The 19,625-nt window shown below is 50.9% G+C and overlaps 1 protein-coding gene across 4 annotated transcripts in view; it reads left to right on the top strand.

Annotated features, from left to right (window-relative positions):
* The window catches only part of Ca12 (carbonic anhydrase 12), a 61,444-nt gene extending 42,095 nt beyond the window's left edge, over positions 1-19,349 (top strand). The window contains exons 5-11 of one of the 4 annotated variants that reach the window (XM_045160162.1): positions 3,536-3,631; positions 4,726-4,789; positions 5,051-5,208; positions 6,564-6,690; positions 15,278-15,310; positions 16,074-16,161; positions 18,684-19,349. In XM_045160162.1, coding sequence (XP_045016097.1) covers positions 3,536-3,631; positions 4,726-4,789; positions 5,051-5,208; positions 6,564-6,690; positions 15,278-15,310; positions 16,074-16,161; positions 18,684-18,792 — 675 coding nt within the window. In that variant the 3' untranslated portion in view covers positions 18,793-19,349. Of the gene's footprint in view, positions 1-3,535; positions 3,632-4,725; positions 4,790-5,050; positions 5,209-6,563; positions 6,691-15,277; positions 15,311-16,073; positions 16,162-16,853 lie in introns of all 4 variants that reach the window. The other 3 variants (XM_045160164.1, XM_045160163.1, XM_045160165.1) reach the window with 3 other exon arrangements.
* Positions 19,350-19,625: the final 276 nt, after the last annotated feature.

Here is a 19,625-nt window from a genome sequence, read left to right as displayed (position 1 = left end):
TGGCTCCCCTCTCTCAAGCCATGGGAGAAAGGAGATGCCCTGGTCTGCATCCCTACCTTGTCTGCCAGCAGCACAGGAAGGCCCGGCCGCCCTCGGCTCGTGCCCGTCTCTGCACCCCTTCCCTTTCTGGAGCGTGCTGAGCGTGCCCACTCTCCTGAGCTACGCTGCCCAGCAGAGCGGGGGCCATGGGCGAAGGAGGCGCCCAGGACCCTCCCTGGAGGACTTCCTCCTCACTGTGCTGATGAAGCTCTCACAGCCTTCCTGGGGGGCACATCCCACCGCTCAGTCTGTCTTTACATGCCAAGCTGTTTTCAGATGTCTTTCTCGTCTTAGCTTTCCTCTTCCTGGACATAAGCTGAACTTTGCAACACAGTAGGTCGAGAACCACTTTTCTAGTTAGTCACAAGTCAAGGAGTGGGCGACGTTATAATGCGCAGGGCATCCCCGTAGTCAGAGTCACTGAAGGTGGTATGGGATGTTGGCACAGCTTTGTGCGGTGCACTCTGGGGTGACGGCCCCGAAACACAAAAAGGAGAAGGAAACAGAGGCAGAGCCTTCCTCCAGTACCACAAGCGTTTGATGGGATGGCGTGAGGAGGGGTCTTGAGTCGTTCCACTTCCGAACTCTGAGCTAGGGGTGTGGTGGAGCGGACCGGCCACTGGATGTTCACAGGGAGGTAAACATGAGGGGATAAATGCTACTGATCACCCAGTGGAGCCCGTGTTGAATAATGGCACAACCGTTCCCAGTTCATAACTGCTGAGCTGCTTAATGTCTCTGGCTAATTATAGGTCTGGTTTTACAAGTGTGGAGGGGATGTCCAGCAGGATGCATGACTAGAGGCTCACGTAGTTCAGAGCAGACCCTTCCAAGGTGTTCAAGAACTGCAATTTCTTGCAAGCTAATTGCAATGTTGGGATTTCTACTTCCCTCTGGGAGAACAAATAATCTAGGGTGTAGGTTCAGAGGGCTTACACATTTAAAAGTATTTCTAGTTATTGTATTCTCTGCTTAGGAACCATTAGAACAAGAATCTGGTTTAAAAAAAAAAAATGGACCACAACTGCTAATACTAGGAAACAAACAAACAAGGTATCCTAAATGGAAGATTCTTTCCAGAGAGGTCTTTGAAAGTAGTGGTTCTCTTGGGTAGAAACAACAAGAGACTCTTCCTTAAGCCTGGCCCTAGATTAGTCTTTACTTCCTCGAGTGAATGCGCAGTAAGAGTGGAGCTCAGGCATACCACCAGGCCAAAGATCGCCTGCAAAAAGAAGCAGGGGCCTGGGAGCTTGGGTGTTGTAGTCAGATAGAATTCCAGACTGCTTTTCAAAGTTCTTTCAGGACAAGGTAGTGTGGGCAACATGGCAGGCCCCATCTTTTAGGGCCAAAGACAGTGAAGCTAGGACCCCTAAGAATGCTTTAACAGGGCACTACTTCAAAGGAGAGATAGCCTGACGGCGCGGCTTGGTGATGCATGGTTGGAATCCCAACACTCAAGAGGATGAGGCAGGAGAATCGCTGGTTCAAGGGTAGCTCAGGCTACACAGTAAGACCCTGTCTCAAAAAAACAACAAAAAGAGAAAAGGGGGACTAAGAAATAACATAGTTTTTTTTTTTTTTAAATACAGAAGTCCAGGCTAGAGAGATTGCTGAGTGGTTAAGGCACTTAGTGGTTAAGGCATTAAGAGACAGAGCCCGAGGACCCATTTCCTCTCTCCAGGTCCCTTGTAAGCCAGACGCACAAGGGGACACGAGTGCGTAAGGTTGGACATGCGCACAAGGTGGCACACGTGTCTGGAGCTTGACTCCAGGGGCTGGAGGCCCTGGCATGCCAGTTCTCTCCCTCTTATAAAAAAAGGGGTAGTCTATTGGACTAGTCTCAAAAAAAAAAAAAAAAATGGGCCACTTCAAAAGTTAACAGAGGGTGCTGGGCGCAGTGGTGCACGCTTTTAATCCTAGCACTCGGGAGGCAGAGGTAGGAGGATCGCTGTGAGTTCGAGGCCACCCTGAGAATACAGAGTGAATTCCAAGTCAACCTGGGCTAGAGTGAGACCCTACCTCGAGAAAAAAAAAAAAAGTTAACAGTGAGCCTTGAGCTGTATTTAATGACCAGGGATGAAAGACTAGAGAAAAACTAAAGGTCTCAATGTGTTATAGACTCAAGTGCAGTGAATAAGTAAACATGCATGTGTTGAGCTGGGGAGATAGGTTAGTTGTTAAGGGGTCTTTACTTGCAAGTCTGACAGCCTGAGTTCAAGTTCCTACCACCCACATAACTCTGACCCAAAGTGTGGCATGTGTATGTGGTTCCAGCTGCCCCTATGGCAATGGGAGGCAGAGCTGTGGGCCAGTTATACTGGTACCTGCAGCAGCAAAGTGAGGAGAAACCCCATTTCAAAGAAGGAAGGTGACAACGAATGTACACTAAGGCTGTCCTCAGACCTCCATGTGTGCACAATGGCACGTACATGCCCATACTCACACCCACATATGTGCACAATGGCATGTACATGCCCATACTCACACCCACATAAAAATTTTAAATGCACGTATTATGCATTTAGAGCTATCTATAAAGTTTTTTGAAGGCCAGGTGATACCACCTTTAGGATTAAAAGTCAAGTTAAATATCATCAGAACTTATTACAATATTACGTTATATATCTAAGCCGAGCATGGTATAGCACACACCTTTAACCCCAGCACTCGGGAGGCAGAGGTAGGAGGATCACCATGAGTTCAAGGCCACCCTTAGACTACATAGTGAATTCCAGGTCAGTCTGAGCTAGAGTGATTCCCTACCTTTAAAAACTAAAATATAAATAAAACTATATATATAGATATACATGTGTGTGTGTGTGTGTGTGTGTGTGTGTGTGTGTGTGTATGTGTGTGTGTAGATAGGTAGATGATAGATAGACAGATTGATGATAGACAGATGACAGACAGATAGATAGAGACTTTTAAGCCCAAGATTCCTCAAAGTTTTCTCTCTACGTTAATGACAACTCCCTAGTTCAGAATTTTGTAAAGAAAAAGTTTATATTCATGGAATCGCACTCTTGTTTGATGGACTCCTATACCATGGCTGATGAATCTAAGTGTCCTATGCTCTGCCCATTACCATTAAGTTACAGCTGACTGTTCCCAGAGAGACCAAGCCACTAAAGGCCACTTTGCCCCACACTCCAAAATAAGCAGGGAGAAAATCAGCGAGGAGAAGGGCACTAAAGCACCCAAGACTTTCGGCATGCAAATTCACTCATTCACACCTGTTGCTCCTCTGCCGCTTCCCACGAGCCCTGTCAAAGTAGAGAGGCTGGGAGTAAGACAGGAGTCCATGCGGGTGGAGTTTGCAGCTTAGAGAGGACTCGGGGAACAGGGAAGACGGGATGCCAAGTTGTGGGGAGGGGGTCAGTTCTGTCCATTGGAGGAGAGGAGACACAGTCCTTTCATTTGGACCCAAGTCCTCTGTAGAAGCAAAAGGTCCCCGTGAGTCACTTGTCCCCAATGGACGGCTTTTCTCCTGCTGCAGCTGCACATTGTCCACTATAACTCAGACCTGTACCCTGACTTCAGCGCCGCCAGTGACAAGCCAGAAGGCCTTGCTGTCCTTGCTGTTCTCATTGAGGTAAGAGTTGTCTACAGACTTGCACATGCCATCTGTAGCAGGGCGGTCAGAACTTGGCATGTGCTGTGTGCATTGTATGTGATAATAGCTCCTGGATGGGCCACATCTTACATCTGGGGCAAGGGTATTCCCTATAGGACTCCTTCTCTCTTGACTCGGAGGAAACCCTTTCTTAGGGCTGGGCGGCAGTGAAGGACATGTCTTCTGTGACACTGGGAAAAATGAGCTGTGGTCTCCAGCCTTGTCGCATGTATGGAATCACCTTGCTGTGGAGGACCTGCAGGGGACGGGGCTCCTTGTGCTGCCCCATAGATGCCTCAGCTTCTCATGCCACATCTGGCATCCAAACTACTTGCTATATATGGACTCTGAAATAAATTCTTTTTTAAAAATTTATTTTATTTATTTATTTGGGAGAGAAAGAGGGAGGGAGAGAGAGAGAATGGGTATGCCAGAGCTTCCAGCCACTGCAAACCAATTCCAGATGCATGTGCCTCCTTGTGCATCTGGCTTAAGTGGGTCCTGGGGAATTGAACTGGGGTCCTTTGGCTTTGCAAGCAAACGCCTTAACTGGCGAGCCATCCCTCCAGCCTGAAATAAATTCTTGAATCATGAAAAATGGGCGTGGTGACACCACCTGTAACTCCAGCCCTTGGGAGGCTGCGGCAAGAGAACTGCCGTGAGTGTGAAGCTAGACTGAGCTATATAATGAGTCCAGGGAGAGTTTGGACTGATTATGAAGACCCTAGCTGGAAAAAAAAATGAAAAAACAAAAGGCAGTGTCTTGCGATTGGCTCCCATTTCCCCCCTAACTGATGTTAACATGTACACGGACACGCCACTTGTGGCCCTCAACCTGCGCCTCGTGCCCTGGGACACTTAAGCCCAGTGCCTTAAGCTGAAAACTGGATGTCATTTGATGCCAAAGGTCAGGATCATGACGCTAACTCCTAACAGCCTCATGATCCATCCAAATTGTCCTTGCAAGGCGTCTCCTCGGGGAAGGTCAGCAGCCCAGCCCTCTGATGACACTGCCCATACAGGCTCAGCCTACAGGATTCTGCTCTGCTCAACCCGCCTGTTCTCTGTTACAGATAGGCTCCTTCAATCCGGCATATGACAAGATCTTCAGTCACCTTCAACACGTAAGGTACAAAGGTAAGGGTTCTTGGAGGCTTATTCCCTCTCTGTTAGACAGGACTTAGTCGTATCTATGTGACCTTAAGAAAGAGAACACAAGGGATAGACATTGCCCGTGAGCAATGCTGTGCCAAGGGCTTTGGGTTGGAGGGCGCAGGAAGAGGCAAAGTTCACCATGACCGAGCCTGGGTTGCTAGGCTTATTCACTATGCCCAGCAACACTTCTGCCGCTGGGAGCAGAGGCTGACACCCTCTCCCCCAACATGTCTGTCCGTCCAGGTCAACAAGCGTCCGTCCCGGGCTTCAACGTCGAGGAGCTTCTCCCGGAGAGGCCTGACGAGTACTACCGGTACCAGGGCTCCCTGACCACCCCGCCCTGCAGCCCCACCGTCCTCTGGACCGTGTTCCGCAACCCCGTGCACATTTCCCAGGAGCAGGTGAGGATGCGGCGTCTCGTTCCCTGCCGTGGTGCCCGTCACGATCCGTGACTTGATTTCTTTAGTTTCACTGGCAGCTACTGAGAACCTTCCAGGATATGACGTGTGCCTGAAAGGTTATGGAGATCAGGCTGTGCTTTCAGAGGAGTCCCAAGTCAAGCTACAAAAATGAACACATGCCCCATCATTCTTTTATTTTATTTTATTTATTTGAGAGTGGCAGACAGAGAGAGAAAGAGGCAGAGAGAGAGAGAGAAAATGGGCGCGCCACGGCCTCCAGCCACTGCAAACGAACTCCAGATGCGTGTGCCCACTTGTGCAGCTGGCTAACGTGGGTCCTGAGGCATCGAGCCTCGAACCGGGGTCCTTAGGCTTCACAGGCAAACGCTTAGCCGCTAAGCCATCTCTTCAGCCCCCAATAACTCTAAAGAGAAGAGCTGCCAGGCTGCATAGTGTTCACGTGCCAGGTGGAAGAGAGCCTGGCTCCTTTGCAGAGCAGCATGAGAATCACGCCTGCTTCACCAAGGGGTCCGGCTGCACGTAGGTCATTGCCCTCTGAAAGCTCAGGGTGCAGTGCAAGTCCATAGCAACCGTCTCTAAGCCACTCGTGATGGAAGTCAGGTGAGAAGCTCACGGGATCACCTGACTTCTGAGTTCCAAGTTACAGCCCATCCTCCACTCCCCAACCTAAAAGCACGAGCAGGAAGATGGGGGGGGCGGGTATCACTGCACACAGGGCCCCCCCCCCCCGCCTCAGTCATGGTCAGGCCAGCCCGCAGCGTCACCGCTGCTCCTCACTCGACTCTCGAGCCTGGGCGCTGAGAGGCCGACTCAGGTGGGTGGTCGGGGGCAGAGAGGCGCTGAACCACAGGTAGAAAGTGTGGGCCAGCATCAACATCCAAACCCAGAAACTGCCCTGGAAATGGATGGTGTCATTTTGGTGGGTGTGTGGAAATGCCGGGGAGCCAGTTGTCGGATCCCTTGTGGAGACTCTCACCTCACTCCTTTTATTCTGCCTGGGCCTCTCTGCTTTAAGAGTTGGGGTTCCATTCAAGTGTACAAAAGGAACATGAGGCTAAGGAACTTCTGTTCATTCCCACAGCTTTTCCTTCATGGAAGCACGTTGTGGGGTAACAGGAGCCTGGGCTGGGGGGAAGCACCCAGCTCTTCCCAGCATCCAGTCACCCATGGAGATGGAAGAGAAGCAGCTGTCTGGCTTTCCCTGCTTTCAGACATCCCCACCCCCACCCTGCACCACATGGGGCAGTTCCAGAAGCTTCTCTCAGGTTCCCCCAGTAGGACAGGCCAGGGAGCATCTCTGTGCTCATGGGGTGCATTTCTGCTCTTCCCCTCAGCTGCTGGCTTTGGAGACGGCTCTGTACTGCACACATGTGGACGATCCTTCCCCCAGAGAGATGGTCAACAACTTCCGGCAGGTCCAGAAGTTCGATGAGAGGCTGGTATACATCTCCTTCCGAAAAGGTGAGGGATGTGGTGGGGGTGGGGAGGGAGGCAGTGAGGTGCCGGGTGTCTGTGTCCTACTAAGCCAGTATCTGGTCCTGGTGTCCTTATAAGATTCCTTGGCTGCCAAGAACCCAGGGTGCATCTGGAAGCTATGGTATGATGGCTCCTTTTCCCTGAGCCCTTACAGAAAAGCCCAGGTCCTTAAGGCAAGTGATGGCTTCTCTGAAAAATGACCCCCTTTCTCCTAAGACACCTGATACGATCGATCCTTTGCATGAGGAGAGACTTCTAATGTCTTACCCTAGGCTTTCTTGACATAAAGGGCTACAGCCACCTCACCCTAGGCCTCGCCAGGTGACTCACACATCATCAATATCCAATGATGTTCCTCTGTCAGATCTTGGGTATAAACTGCATTCACATCTACAGCAGCTCAAGGTGCTTTCAGAAGTACAGCAAGCCCATTCCAAATCGACCCAAACTTAATTACGTGGTTCATTCCGGCTGCTATCCATTGTCCCGTTGAGTCTGTAACTGTAACTCCATCTGCTCAGTGCCTCCATCAACACGCTACTGACAATGTGAAGGGATCCTTGCTGGTACCCACGGCCCTCTGAAAACCTCCGAGGTCACATTCTAGGAATCCTGGGTGGCCAGAAGTGGGCTCCATCTGGGACAAGTCCCTTCATCTTCTTAGGTCACTCATGGACCGCCAGGGTCATGTGTCTCATATTTAAAAATAATCCCGAGCTGAAGGTGGCTTAGTGGTTAAGGCACTTGCCTGTGAAGCTCACTGATACGGTGGGAATTACATCCTGTCACTTACTTAAGAACTACCACAGTGTTTGTTTTATGTTCTACCCTCCACTAGTTAAAGCCATTTTCTTCTTTTCCTCAGTTTCTCAGTCTGAAACTGACTCTCTGAACAGTGGCCCTTCCCAAATAGGATGAGGACCGCCCACTTGTTTTCTGGAATGGCCCAAGTGGCCAGGACGTTCTCCTCTGATCTCTTCTAGAGAGCACACTCTTTCTCTCCACTATTCTAAGTGGACCGTGTAGTACTTGAATTCTTACATTAAAAATCCATATGTGGACTTAGTCCACATAGCTCAGACAAGATTTTGCTCGAGGGCTTTCTTATCAGCTGTGTCTTCGGAGGTCACCCGTGTGTGTCCGTGAGAACAGGGCAACGGGTACTTTCCCCGTAGCCAGGAGTCCGGGGTTCAGAGCCTTGTTTTTGTTTCTCCTGACTATACGATAAGAATGAGCCATATCTTTCCTTGACTTGGTTTCCTTGACCACCCCAATGCTAAGCTGGAGAAGTGATCTGACATCTTTTCAGCACCAACATGTTATGATTTGAAATGGACACTAACAGCTACCAATCCTGACTTTACATTGCAGGGTCAGTGTTTGAGGACAGTTACAGAGGATCAGAAGAAACCGTGCAGGAATTTGACTATGACATCTAAAAGTAACCCCAACTGTACTGATGGACTGTGGCACTGACAATAATTAGCCATCTTCTTAGCCGGGCTCAGGTCTAAGTAGCCGCTTGTAGACTGGGCAGAGCAGGCAGGTTTGTAGCTGAGCGCTTCAGTAGATTGACTCTTCGGGTCGGCTTGGGGTAGACCGAGACGATGCTAGGCAGAAGCTTCTGGCTTAGGACATCAAGATCAAAGCCCAGATGCAGCTTTGCCGCTGATCCTCCCGCATGGCTTGTTCAGAGACGCTGCTTTTGTGAGCCAAGGCTGGGCTCAGCTTTCTCCTTGGAGAATCTGTGGCAGTTCCAAGGCAAATCTGGTTATACAGGCTGATTATAGAAACTTGGCCAGAATACTCCCGTCCCTCTTCCAGGCTGCTTCCCCAAGGAGCAGTGTTTCAGGCAGCCTCTAAGCAATGCAGCCCCAACCCTCCTTATCCCCAGGGTGTCTGCAGTCTCCAGGGCCTCTTCCACCATACTTGGAGTGAGTCTGAGTGAAACATGCACTTTCAGGATTATGGTGTGAGCCTGTTTGTCAGCATGAGCCCTGAGCAATTTGGGCTTAATTTTTTGCAGACTTTTCCACTGAAGCATGTTTATAATTAGGATGTGGTGTATGCAGGGTTTCCTCTGGAAGTTTACAAGAGCTGTGGAGTCAGACAATTCTTACATGAAGCTGGGCGTGGTGGCGCACGCCTTTAATCTCAGCCCTCCGGAGGCAGAGGTAGGAGGATTGTCGTGAGTTCAAGCCACCGTGAGATTACATGGTGAATTCCAGGTCAGCCTGGGCTAGAGTGAGTCCCTCCCTTGAAAAACCACAAGGTAATAAAAAAGAAAGAAAAAAAAAGAAAGGATAAAAAGAAAAAGTGAATTCTTCCATGAGAAGAGTAAAGGAATCCCCTCTAAGAGAGAAAGTGCAAGGATTTAGGGACATGATCTGAGGTTTAACCCCACTGGGACTGAATCATTTAACCTGGCCCTGCTATTTGCCTAGAAGGTGTTCAGTAAATGATTGCAGACCTGATTTCTGTCCTTACAGGGTTCATACGCGAGCTATACCATAGCCCTCGGGCAGGGTTTTTCACCCTTGGGCCTACTGACATTTGAGTCAGGATAAGACCTGCTGTCGGGGCTTCCCTGTGCCCTCTGGTATCAGCATCCCTGATCTCTAACCACTAGATTATGATGGCATGTCCCCACCTGTGACAGGCAAAAGTGTCTGGACATCTCCCAGTACTCTGAGGAGGGAAGAAATGGCTCCACGGAGAACCGTTACCCCAGGGATTGGTCAGTGACTCCACTAGGCTCAGGAAAGATTTATTTTTCATCCAAAGCATAGGATTCTAGAGTTGAATATCACATACTCCGAGCTTTAATGTATCAAGGCATGACAACTATTGAGGTTAAAACTAACGAACCTAGGAGAAGCTGTGTTCCCATCTCCCTTTCAAGTCCCAACGTATATCACTCATGTCACTGGGTAAGGCTAGGAGAATTCTACAGACCCCTTCCTGAGCCACTAGATGCCTGTGGGGCGGCACCTTTCTTCAAGAGCCCCCTCATCATTCCTCTTCTCCCTCCCTTCTGCGTGAGGTTCTCTCCTGCGGGTCATTTCTTGTTGCCTTTGGTTAAAATGCCTTCTCTACTAATGAAAGGTGCGTGTCCTACCAGACACTTTGTTTCTTCTGCTCTTGAAAAGTGTCTCTTCCAAGGAGAACCCGAGCTTGTTCTCAGGGTGAACAGTTAAGAGACAGGATTCATCCTGGGACCCGCTCAGGCTCCATGAGAGCCAGGCGCCCCAAGTGAGGACAAGTGGAAAGATGTACAAGCAGTTGTCTGTCCCAGGCCCAGGCTGAAAGTTTGGATCCTTCATCTTGATTTCTTCCCAGTCAGTGACACCAACTCCGAAAAGCCCATCATACCTAAATCCTAATATCATCTCACTGCTTGTCAGCACACTGGGGTTAGGAAAACTGGGGGGATTCAAGGGAGCTGAAGTTTCTATAATCATGTCTTTAGTTGGCCTGCTCTGAGGAACTGCATGTCATCCACTAGGGAGCCAGAGCCAGCTGAGACGCACTTAGACCAGAGTGCTGGGCGTCAGGGCCGGGAGGGCTCTAATCAGTGGCCATCTGTAGAGCACTGCCAATGAGAACTTACCTGTCCCCGCGGGACCTGCTAGCTTTAGAAAAACCTTCAAAGAAGAGAAATCTTATCGAGCTAAGATGGCTAATTAATATTTTGGGGACTAGAACATATGCTGTGGTTATTGACTTTGTGTTTTTTTAAAGTTTCTATTTATAAATAAAAGGTATTGGATGGAAGAGTACCATCAATCCTTCCAAAGCATCCAGATGCGAAACAGAGAGCTCCTACCTTCAAATTTCTAGACCTGGATCAGGGAGCTGATCGGTGGGCTAAGAAGTGAAGTTGTTTCCTGAGCACTGCCCCGGGCGTGCGCTCTGGAGGCAGGAACCCCCACTGCGCGTGCGTCATCTCATTCCCAACAACAAAGTTCAGGAACAACAGCAGGAAAAGGGGCCAGGAGGAAGGCTGGACCCACCTCTCTGGTGAGGACCCCGGCTCATCTTCCCACTGATCTGCTCCCCATGACACCCATCCTGCCCTCTCCATGGCTCAACTCCTCCCCAAGCTGCAAGACCTCCATTAACGGGGCAGGCATGCATACGATTCCTTTCGTCTATAATGGCTTTCTCCCTCCTCCAACTGGAAAATTCTTTCAAAACTCAACTCTACGCCCACCCTCTCAGAAGTCCTCTCCTTCCCCATGGAGGTGACTTACAGCCTCTTTTGGTGCAGCTAGACCAACTTATTGATTTCCATTGCAGTTCTTGGCATAAAACAGGACAATCATTTGTTACCATACAGTAATGAGAGAGGAAAAGTGGAGAGAGAATAAGATAACCTATTATATATATTTTACTAGCTCCTTAAGAAAAAAGGGAGGGATGCTTGGTGCCTCATGTCACTCATTTTTCATGCCTGGCACCATGCCTGGTGCAAGAATGGGACTAACTGTTCCCCTGCCCCTTCCTTCACTAGGTATCTTCTCTGTAGAACGGTTTACACACAATTCTGGCTAGTTGTCCAATTTTAGTTTTAGAGCCTTATTTTTCTCTGTTCTCAGTATGCCCACAATATGAACATTAAAACCATATGCTTAAGGAAAATTCAAGACTAGAACTTGCTGTCACTTTTTAAAGGCCTGTACAACGTTGCCTAGTGACGCCACCGTGGTTTCTATTGCTCTGACTTGACAGGCTTTTGTCACCCATCTGAGAAGAGCTTGCAGTCCTGAGGGCTGGTGCTGGAATTACCTCAGAGCAATGCAGCTTTGCTCCAGCAGGCCTTTCTGCAGTCTGGGAGGCAGAGCCCTCAGTTCCTTTCACAGGTGTCTAGTTGCCCTGTAATCTGATGGTGTCTTTTTTGGGCAGACTTCTCTATAGAAATTATTTTCTGACTGGGCTGCATATGTTAAATATGTGCTCCCCAGATTTTACTGCGTGGTGGTCACTGAGGACAATTCCTTGCTTTTCTTACCAAGAACTGTCCAAAGAGAACACTTAGCATTGCAGCGACTTCCCCTCGCCACCTACAACAGTGCATAAGAGTAATTTTTATCATCCTAAACTAGATGCCATGCACTTAAGCCATGAAATACCTGATAAACCTAAACTCTCCTGGCTGCCAAAGACTGAGCTGGGTATATTGTTATCACTACGTAACACGCTGTCTACAGAACAGTCCATGCTTTAAAATAATACTTTGAAAGGAAAGGCACTGCATTCCACAATGAAACAGATTTGGAAACAGAGCTAAGAAAATACTAGAGCATTGTTCCAGGTACCCCCAAGATGCGTAAATGAGTGCTTGTTCCTCGGGCTGGGCTTGTCTGTCTTTGCTCTTGGGGCCTCGGAAGACCTCAAAAGCAGTTAACTACATCCTCGGTCCAGCCAGATGCCAGTGGAAGATGCAGCTCCTGAGCCAGCCAGACCAGGTAGCGAGGCCTTTGTGGCAAGCAGCTGCCCACCTTTTCCAGCTGTCTGTTCCTGGACTGGGCAGCTCTCTCTATCTGACTTCCTCTTGCGAGTCATGCTGCCATCTCTACGCTCAATCTGGCCAGCACTCAAGTGCTCTGTGGACGGCAGGCAGCTCCCCCACGTCTGCCCAGCGTGGGTCTTCCTGTCAGCCAGCCCCGAAACCCTTTCTGCGAAGTTCTCATCCACTGGCTCTCACGGGCCACCTTGGTGAATCAGCTTGTCTCAACTCTTCCCATCTGTCTCCTCGTCCTCATGGGGAAACTGCCTGTCACGGTCCCCACTGGAAACAGCCCAAAACTTCTTTAACCTGACATAATCTCTTCAGCTCTTCCTTCTCCACACCACCTTTGATGTCTGCTCTCTCTAGCTGCCCCGAGGCTGGGCCTCACCTGGCTGACACTCTGCTAGAAACAGGCTTTGCCTCTGGCTGTAGTTCTTGGTCACATTCCAAAAGCCCTGCTGATTGTCCTTTGCCCTTTACTTATCTACCAAGTGCTTTGGCTCATCCTCCCATGGAACCCAAACCCACAGGGCGTGGTCTTTTCTTTGAGGAGAAGACCCTGCTTTCTTGATGACTGCTGCTTCAGCTGCAGGGTGGCCTTCCAACCACATCTTCCTGCATCAGGTGTCATGATGTGACCTCTTTCTTTTCTTTTCCTTAATGCCTTTGATTCTTTGCTTGCTTAGTCAAGCTGCTTTTTTATTTGTTTTGTCTGTTTTGCATATGTGTGCTTGTGTGTAGCATGTGTGGTATGCTGCATGCTTGTGTGTGCAAATGCACATGCCCCGCATGTATGTGCAGAGGCCAACAGAACATCCCGGTATCCCTCTTCCATTGCTGATCTGCGTGTTTTCTTGAAAGGAGGTCTCTCACTGATTCTGGGGCTTGCCATTCTCACGAGCCCCAGCCATTCTTGGGTCTGTGCTGCCCTCAGGACTGATATTACAGACATAGATGGTCACCCCGCTGTTTACATGGGTGCTGAGGAACGGGACTCAGGCCTGTCTCTGGCCGTCGTGCTTGCACGGGAAGCACGCTTACCACTGAGCCATCACTCAAGCCCCAAACTGTTTTGTTTTTGCTGCACCAAAATCTTAGCTGAAGAGGTATCGGTCCCAGTCTTTAGAACTTTCCTTGTCTCCATCATTGTTTGGGTTCATTTCATTGTTTCCAAGGAGAAGTGATTTCATCCCAAACAAGTGGCCATGCAGGAATGAAGAGCCTCTGGTGAGGCACTGGCTCAGATTGTGTGATCTCACTATTCCAGTCAAAACTCTGCACAGTGCGCAGTGAGCAGGGACGGCCAGGCCTCCCTTTCCTTCACACAAGCCTCTGGGCTGGGCACATGCCGTGGAGAAAATCCCGCCTTCAGGTGTGGCTCTCCATGGACTCTGCTGGGTTTCAAAGGCGTGGTCGTGCAGTGATGCTGCTCAGCCACTTGGGGGCCTTTGAGACCCTCGGATGTTCGCGGTCAAGACGTAGCCCTACTCGATGGCTTAGCCAAGGGGTCGTTTGCTCACCAGGGGTCTTACGTGGCAGAAGCTGGCTTGGCACCGCAGGCCTCTGGAGCTCAAGGAAGAAAGAACAAAAGCGTCCTCCATCGGAGGACTGGGGAAGAAGCCACAGTTTTGCTTGTTTGCTTGCTTAAGAACCCAGGAACAAGGTCTCTGGGGACCTTAAAACAAACAAATAACCCCCACCCCCAAACTCCATAGAAGTTGCGCTGCGAGAAGGCGCCAGGCAGGGAGAGGCACAAAGCACGTGGTGCGCACATGTACAGAGCTCCCCCTGGGCACAGACGCCCGTCCTGCGTGCAGCCCCAAGCCACCTGCTGCTCCTTACGCTTAGGTTACCAGCAGAGGCCTGGGGCAGGGTGTCTGGCCCAGGGGAGCTACTTGTGGCCCGTGAGCTGTTGATGATCGCAAGCGCAGGGATAGGCCATCCTGACCTTGGGGACACTGTGTGCCCGCTCTGCGCGCCCGCACAACAGCCCATGGCCAGCTTTGCCTCAGGGAGTCTTGGCAAGCTTGGAGATTTCGGAGCGGCAGGGGAGGGACGCAGTGCTGATGGTTCTTGGGGAACCAGCCAGACTCGACACGGGATGGAAGAAGGCAGGTGAGTGAAACCTCACCTCGCAGTCAGGTGTGCTGAGTCCTTGCCCTCCTGGGCACTGCACAAGTGGTGGGCTTGTACGGGTACAGGCTGTTTTGTATGCCAGACTGGGTTCTCGCTGTCTGTACAACTCAGGCTTCCAGTGTTAGGACCCCCCCCCCCACACACACACACACTAGAAGTTTCAGAAAACCACCAGAGGAGGGTGTGTATGCACAGACACTGCCTTTAGATGGAGAACCCAACTGGGAGCAAGGGCGGAGCTGAGGACTGGAGAGCGGGGCTGTGGCCGGGTGGCTCAAGGGAGATGTCACCAGGGGCCTCTCTGCTCAGCCCAGCTGACACACCGTGCTCCTGGGGGTCCTCAGGAGGCTGTGGGGTTTCACCAGCAATGGACGGGCACTAGTTCAGCCCCACTGTGGACTCGGTTCAACCCACTTATCTCCAGGAGTGCCTTTCTGGGAGAAGCTGCAATCCCTCAGTTCCATGTAGCGGGGAAGGGAGGCTGGCATCGTGCAGGAGCTTGTCTAGTTAAGTGATAAAACCAACCCGTGAGAACAGAGTGGGTGGAGCCAGACTCCTCACTGAGGGCAGTGGACAGACAGAGACGCAGACAGTGTCCTGCCTAGGTGGGCTGATTCTTATCCATCTTCACTTGCCTCTTTGGCCACTAAGATTAGAAACTGATGTCCTACCCTGGCAAAGACCCTGCTGTGGTGATGGCTTGGGAAGGAGGGGCCGCAGTATGAGTCCCTGGGTGGAGATCCCTGTCCCTGTTGTATCAGACAGTCACCTGAGCCAAGGGAGGACTCACCAGCTCTGCATAAGCCCCATACTGCCCACCAAATAAAGGGTGTGTGTTTGTTTGGTTTTGCAACACACTGGGCAGATCCAGCATGCTTTGACACTCTAGATTAATTTCCAATCTTTTCCTTCCCCCCCTTTAAGTGGGAAACCTTACCGACACAGGACTGAGTATGGGTACGTGGCCTGCGGGCCGTGCATGCTACAGCTGGGTGATCCTGTGATTAGCCGTGTGATCTGGCCCTGTGATACTTTCAGCCCATCCTCTCAGCTGCTCTGTGCTGTTGCTTTGGCTCCTGGCGCCTCCTCACCATGACTCTCACTCTCAAGTCATTCTGTCTAATTAAACAATGAATTGCCAATCAAATGTTCCTCTAACGAAAGACCTAATCACTCTATGGCCTGTGCACAATCCAAGGTCACATTTAATACTTTCTGTTGGTCAAGGGGAGAGGGAGGGCATTTCCTGAAAATACCCAACGTGGCCTTGGCCTTGCTTGTTTGGGACTGCAGTGGAAATTGGGGGCAATATTAATAGTGACATCCCAGTGGGCCTTAAACCTAGTGAGCAAGAAAGGAGCCTAGGGTTTCTCAAGATGTGGTCATGCATCAGCTGGAGATGCTTGCTAATAAAAGGCAAATTCCCAGTTCCTGGTCAAACAGGCTTAATCTGATGGGGGGTGGGGGGGAGTCAGGTTTGAAAAGAAAGTCTGCATTTGGCCCAAGCTCTTCAGATGTCCTTGTGCTCCTGTGAGAAACCCTGGTGGAAGCTTATGATTTGCAAATGGCCCCTCCAGATTCTCCAGCCAGCCCCACTAAGCTAGAGGCCAGCACCTGAAAGCCGAGGTGGGGAAATTCAATGCGGAGGAGGCCGAAGAGCTAGGCCATGGCTGGGGGGAGGGGGGCGGGGAGTGTGACGTGTTCCTTGCCTCTTCGCCAGGCGTCATCCTCTCAGTGGCCCTGGCTGGCGTGCTGGGCATCTCCATTGTTGCTGCCGTGTCCATTTGGCTCTTCAGAAGGAAGAAGAGGTGAGCTGGTTTGGGTTCTGAATGGGAATGTTTGCCTCTGCCTCATTGATGCTTGGCCTACCTGGGAGGGCAGCCTTGTAAAAGGGACAGAGCCTGTCATGTGACCCAACACTTCCCTAGGCCCTGAGCCTTAGCTCCTTGCAGAGACCCGGGTCATTTAAGGGCCGCCGCGCTCAGATCTGGGGGTGTGCACCAGCTCGCTGTCTGCTGACTGGCCGTGGGCCCTTAGCGCTTGTCTTCTTACCAGAAGGTCTTTACATCTGATTTTTCTTCTGCGAATCCAAAAAGAAATGAGAAGAAAAACTCCATCTCTCACTCACAGGAGCTGTGACTGTCCTTTACCCACAGTTTTATTGCCATGTTTGGCTTTTTCTAAGACATAATGTGTTTTTCTTGGTGTGAAAAATAGAGGTTTCTAGGTCTCATGGGATCAGAAGTTTGAAGCGGGGATAGTAAGTGCAGATCTACTGCTGTCAGGACTTAAAGACAAGTAACAGTAGGAAATAAACAGGTTCGGAGTTGTTTAATGTCTTATGTGGGGGCGTTCCTTCCCAAGACCATCGGAACCGGGAAAGGCTCCCCGAGGGGAATGGGACTTTGAGACACCCTTACTCCAAATCTGAGTTGGGCTGCTCTCTGGCTACCCACCTCTCCTCTTTGACTAACAAGACTGTGTGTTCTTGTTCCTGTAGCAAAAGAGGCGACAGCAAGGGCGTCATTTATAAGCCTGCCATCAAGAAGGAGGCCGGGGCCCACGCCTGAGGTCCCCGCCCTCCCAGACATCCAAGGAAGGACCTTGCTTTGGACATTGCATACTTTGGCTCTCTGGACACTTGACATTCAAGATGTTCTCTGGAGCTCAACTCTAACCACCCCCAGGCCCTTGGGCCTCCCCTTGACCTGGTGTCACAGCCACCCCAGGGTGATCTGTGGGTGAAAGTAAGCTCTTGGGCCAGAGGGCAGGAGCTCCACCTGGGTGAGATGGCTAAGGATTTTGGATTCTGGGTCACAGACCCAGCCTGCAGGTGGGCTGTTGTGGTCTGGAAAGTACTTCCATCCAGGGCTTCTCTGGGTGTGCTTTCCAGTGTCCGTGTTCTAGTTCTTCTCCAGCCTTCCAGACTAGAACACACACCCTCTGCTCAGGCGATACTTTTGAAACCCAGCTCTCTTCCATGGATTTCCTTGTATTTTGACAGAACCTTTTATCTGACCAGAAGCGTCTTATTGTCAGAAAGAAAGTGACCACAAGAGCCGGGCGGCGGCTCACACCTTTAATCTTAGCACTTGTGCAGCTGAGAAAGGATTAATTTGAGTTCAAGGCCATCCAGGGCTACAGGGAGAGTCTGCCATCAAAAAAATGAAAAAAAAAAAAGAGCTATGTTTTATAATATACTGGGACATTTTCAGTCTTTGCAGGGAAAGGGAGAGGCAGAGAAAGGGGGAGACAGAGTGGGAAGACAGGCAGTGTGCGGGGGGTCTCAGTCCAGAGTCGGAACTGGAGTCAAGCCTCCACGGGAGACGTTCTCTGCACACTCTCGTGTCAGGGTCCTGTAGTCCACAGGTTTATAAACAGCTGCCTGCTCCTTGAAAGTGGGTTTGCTCTCTGCCTTTAGAGTAGCTGTGGGTTCTAGAATGATTCAAACTCAAGTCTGCTTTGAAGTCGTGGGAAACGGCGGAAGCAAACCGTAGAGTGTTGTCTCATTCGCCCAGAGGTCATTTCTGCCCCGTCTGGCAACCCCACTGCCAGTCTGGAGCTGGGGCTTGTCTGCGCCTCTGACTTTGGGGAGCTCTGACCATGGTTAAGTTACAATGTATCCACACACTATTAAAGCAGGCATCCAAGCGCTGGAAGCAGGCCTTGGTATTCCAGGACCAGAATCAGTGGCCTGTTGGGAAGGCACCCCTTTTCTTCTCCCTTGGTCAAAAAGACAGCTTCTGGGGCATAGCCCCTTCTCCGTCTTCCTCCGGTAGAGGCGAGAACCTTGTGGGGAGCAGGCAGTTCCTGGCTGAGCGGGAGAAGCCTCATGCAGCCCCTCACCACTAGCTCCTTGCAGTTTGATTCCGTCTCATTTTGACAGCATGGGATGTCCTCGGGCAGCCTGAGTTTCTTCATGATAACCTTTCCTTTCACTCTTCCCTCTGACTCGATAAAAATCTCTTTGCCATTGCCACAGCTTTTCGTGATGGCAAGCCCCTATGTCTTTGTAGCCTAATTGCCCAGGTGAAGTTACAGGTGAGCTCACGGGCTCAGGTGTGCGTGTGAGACCTGTGAGCCTCTGAGCCTAGGGCGGCACCCCAGCCTTGCCACTGGCACCAGCACAAGAAACAAAGACAACCCTCACGGCCAAGCAACGTGAGCTCGGCCGTTTCTCGGCCTTGGTCCCGCACGTGGCCGTGACAGCGGAGAGGAGAGGAGGGAACGTGCTGGCACATGGCACCTGCCATGAGGACCGGCCGCGACAGGAGACAGATGTGCCGGGCGCTGAGAACAGCGGCGTTTCTCCTTCCCTCTTCCTCTTCAGCGCGGCCCAGGCATTCAGCCCTCGGTCAGCACTCACGGCTGAGCTGAAACAGAGCCGGGGCGGCGGGAAGAATGCTCCGAACACCAGCACTGTCGCTGTCGCCTTTTAACTCCCGAGGACCCTGCTCCTCGGCAGAGGCTCAGTCGTTCCTTGGATACTCGGCCGCCGTCGCCCCGGGAGTCCAGTGCGGTGGTGTGTGAAGCCCAGCCCTGCACCCCTCAGCTTTGCCATGCAGTGTGCGAGGTGGGGGTCCAGGAGAGCCTGGGCACCGCTGGGCTGGGCACGTGGCAGGTAGAGGTGACCAAAGTAAGGCACAGGTGGGTGGGGCCCCTCCTGGCTTCTGTAGGCTTTCCTTTGTCCTTCCCAGGGAGCTCGAGGTCTCTTTGTTCTTTAGTGTGGCCTAGTGTAGCGACACCGGTATCTGTGGCTTTAATAAGACCCTAGAATTCGCTGTGCCTACCCTCTTAATCATGGTTCAAGTCCTCTCCCTTTCAACACTCTCCGAAGGCCCTGAAGACGCACTGGGGGTGGCAGGACCGGGTCTGTGCCTGAGACCATAGGCCACTGTGATGATTGATTGTTTCACACATCCATATTTATTGTACCAATGATTGTAATGAAGACGTACACTGAAAATGTAGAAAATTAAATGTTTTTCACATCAGACTCTTTCAGAGTAAGCTTGACACATGACTGTTTTACTGTCACTAAAAGCATGGTGTGGCTCCCTGTTAGTGATGGAAAACTAATGAGAACATACAGCGTTGTCACTTGCATCCAGGTCTTAGGCTCCAAAGGAAATACACAGATGGACTTAACACTGAGGATGGAGGAAGACTGAGACGGACGGTGTGTACAGCCCTGGCTCATGGAGCTGCTCGCAGAGGCTGGGAGACGGGGAGCAGTTAGAGCAAACCTTAGGGTGTAGGAGGTGGGTATTAA

The sequence above is a fragment of the Jaculus jaculus genome, chromosome 10 (genome assembly GCF_020740685.1).
Source record: "Jaculus jaculus isolate mJacJac1 chromosome 10, mJacJac1.mat.Y.cur, whole genome shotgun sequence".
Taxonomy (NCBI): domain Eukaryota; kingdom Metazoa; phylum Chordata; class Mammalia; order Rodentia; family Dipodidae; genus Jaculus; species Jaculus jaculus.
The sequence above is the reverse complement of the archived record's forward strand: the minus strand, read 5'-3'. Positions and strand labels throughout refer to the sequence as shown.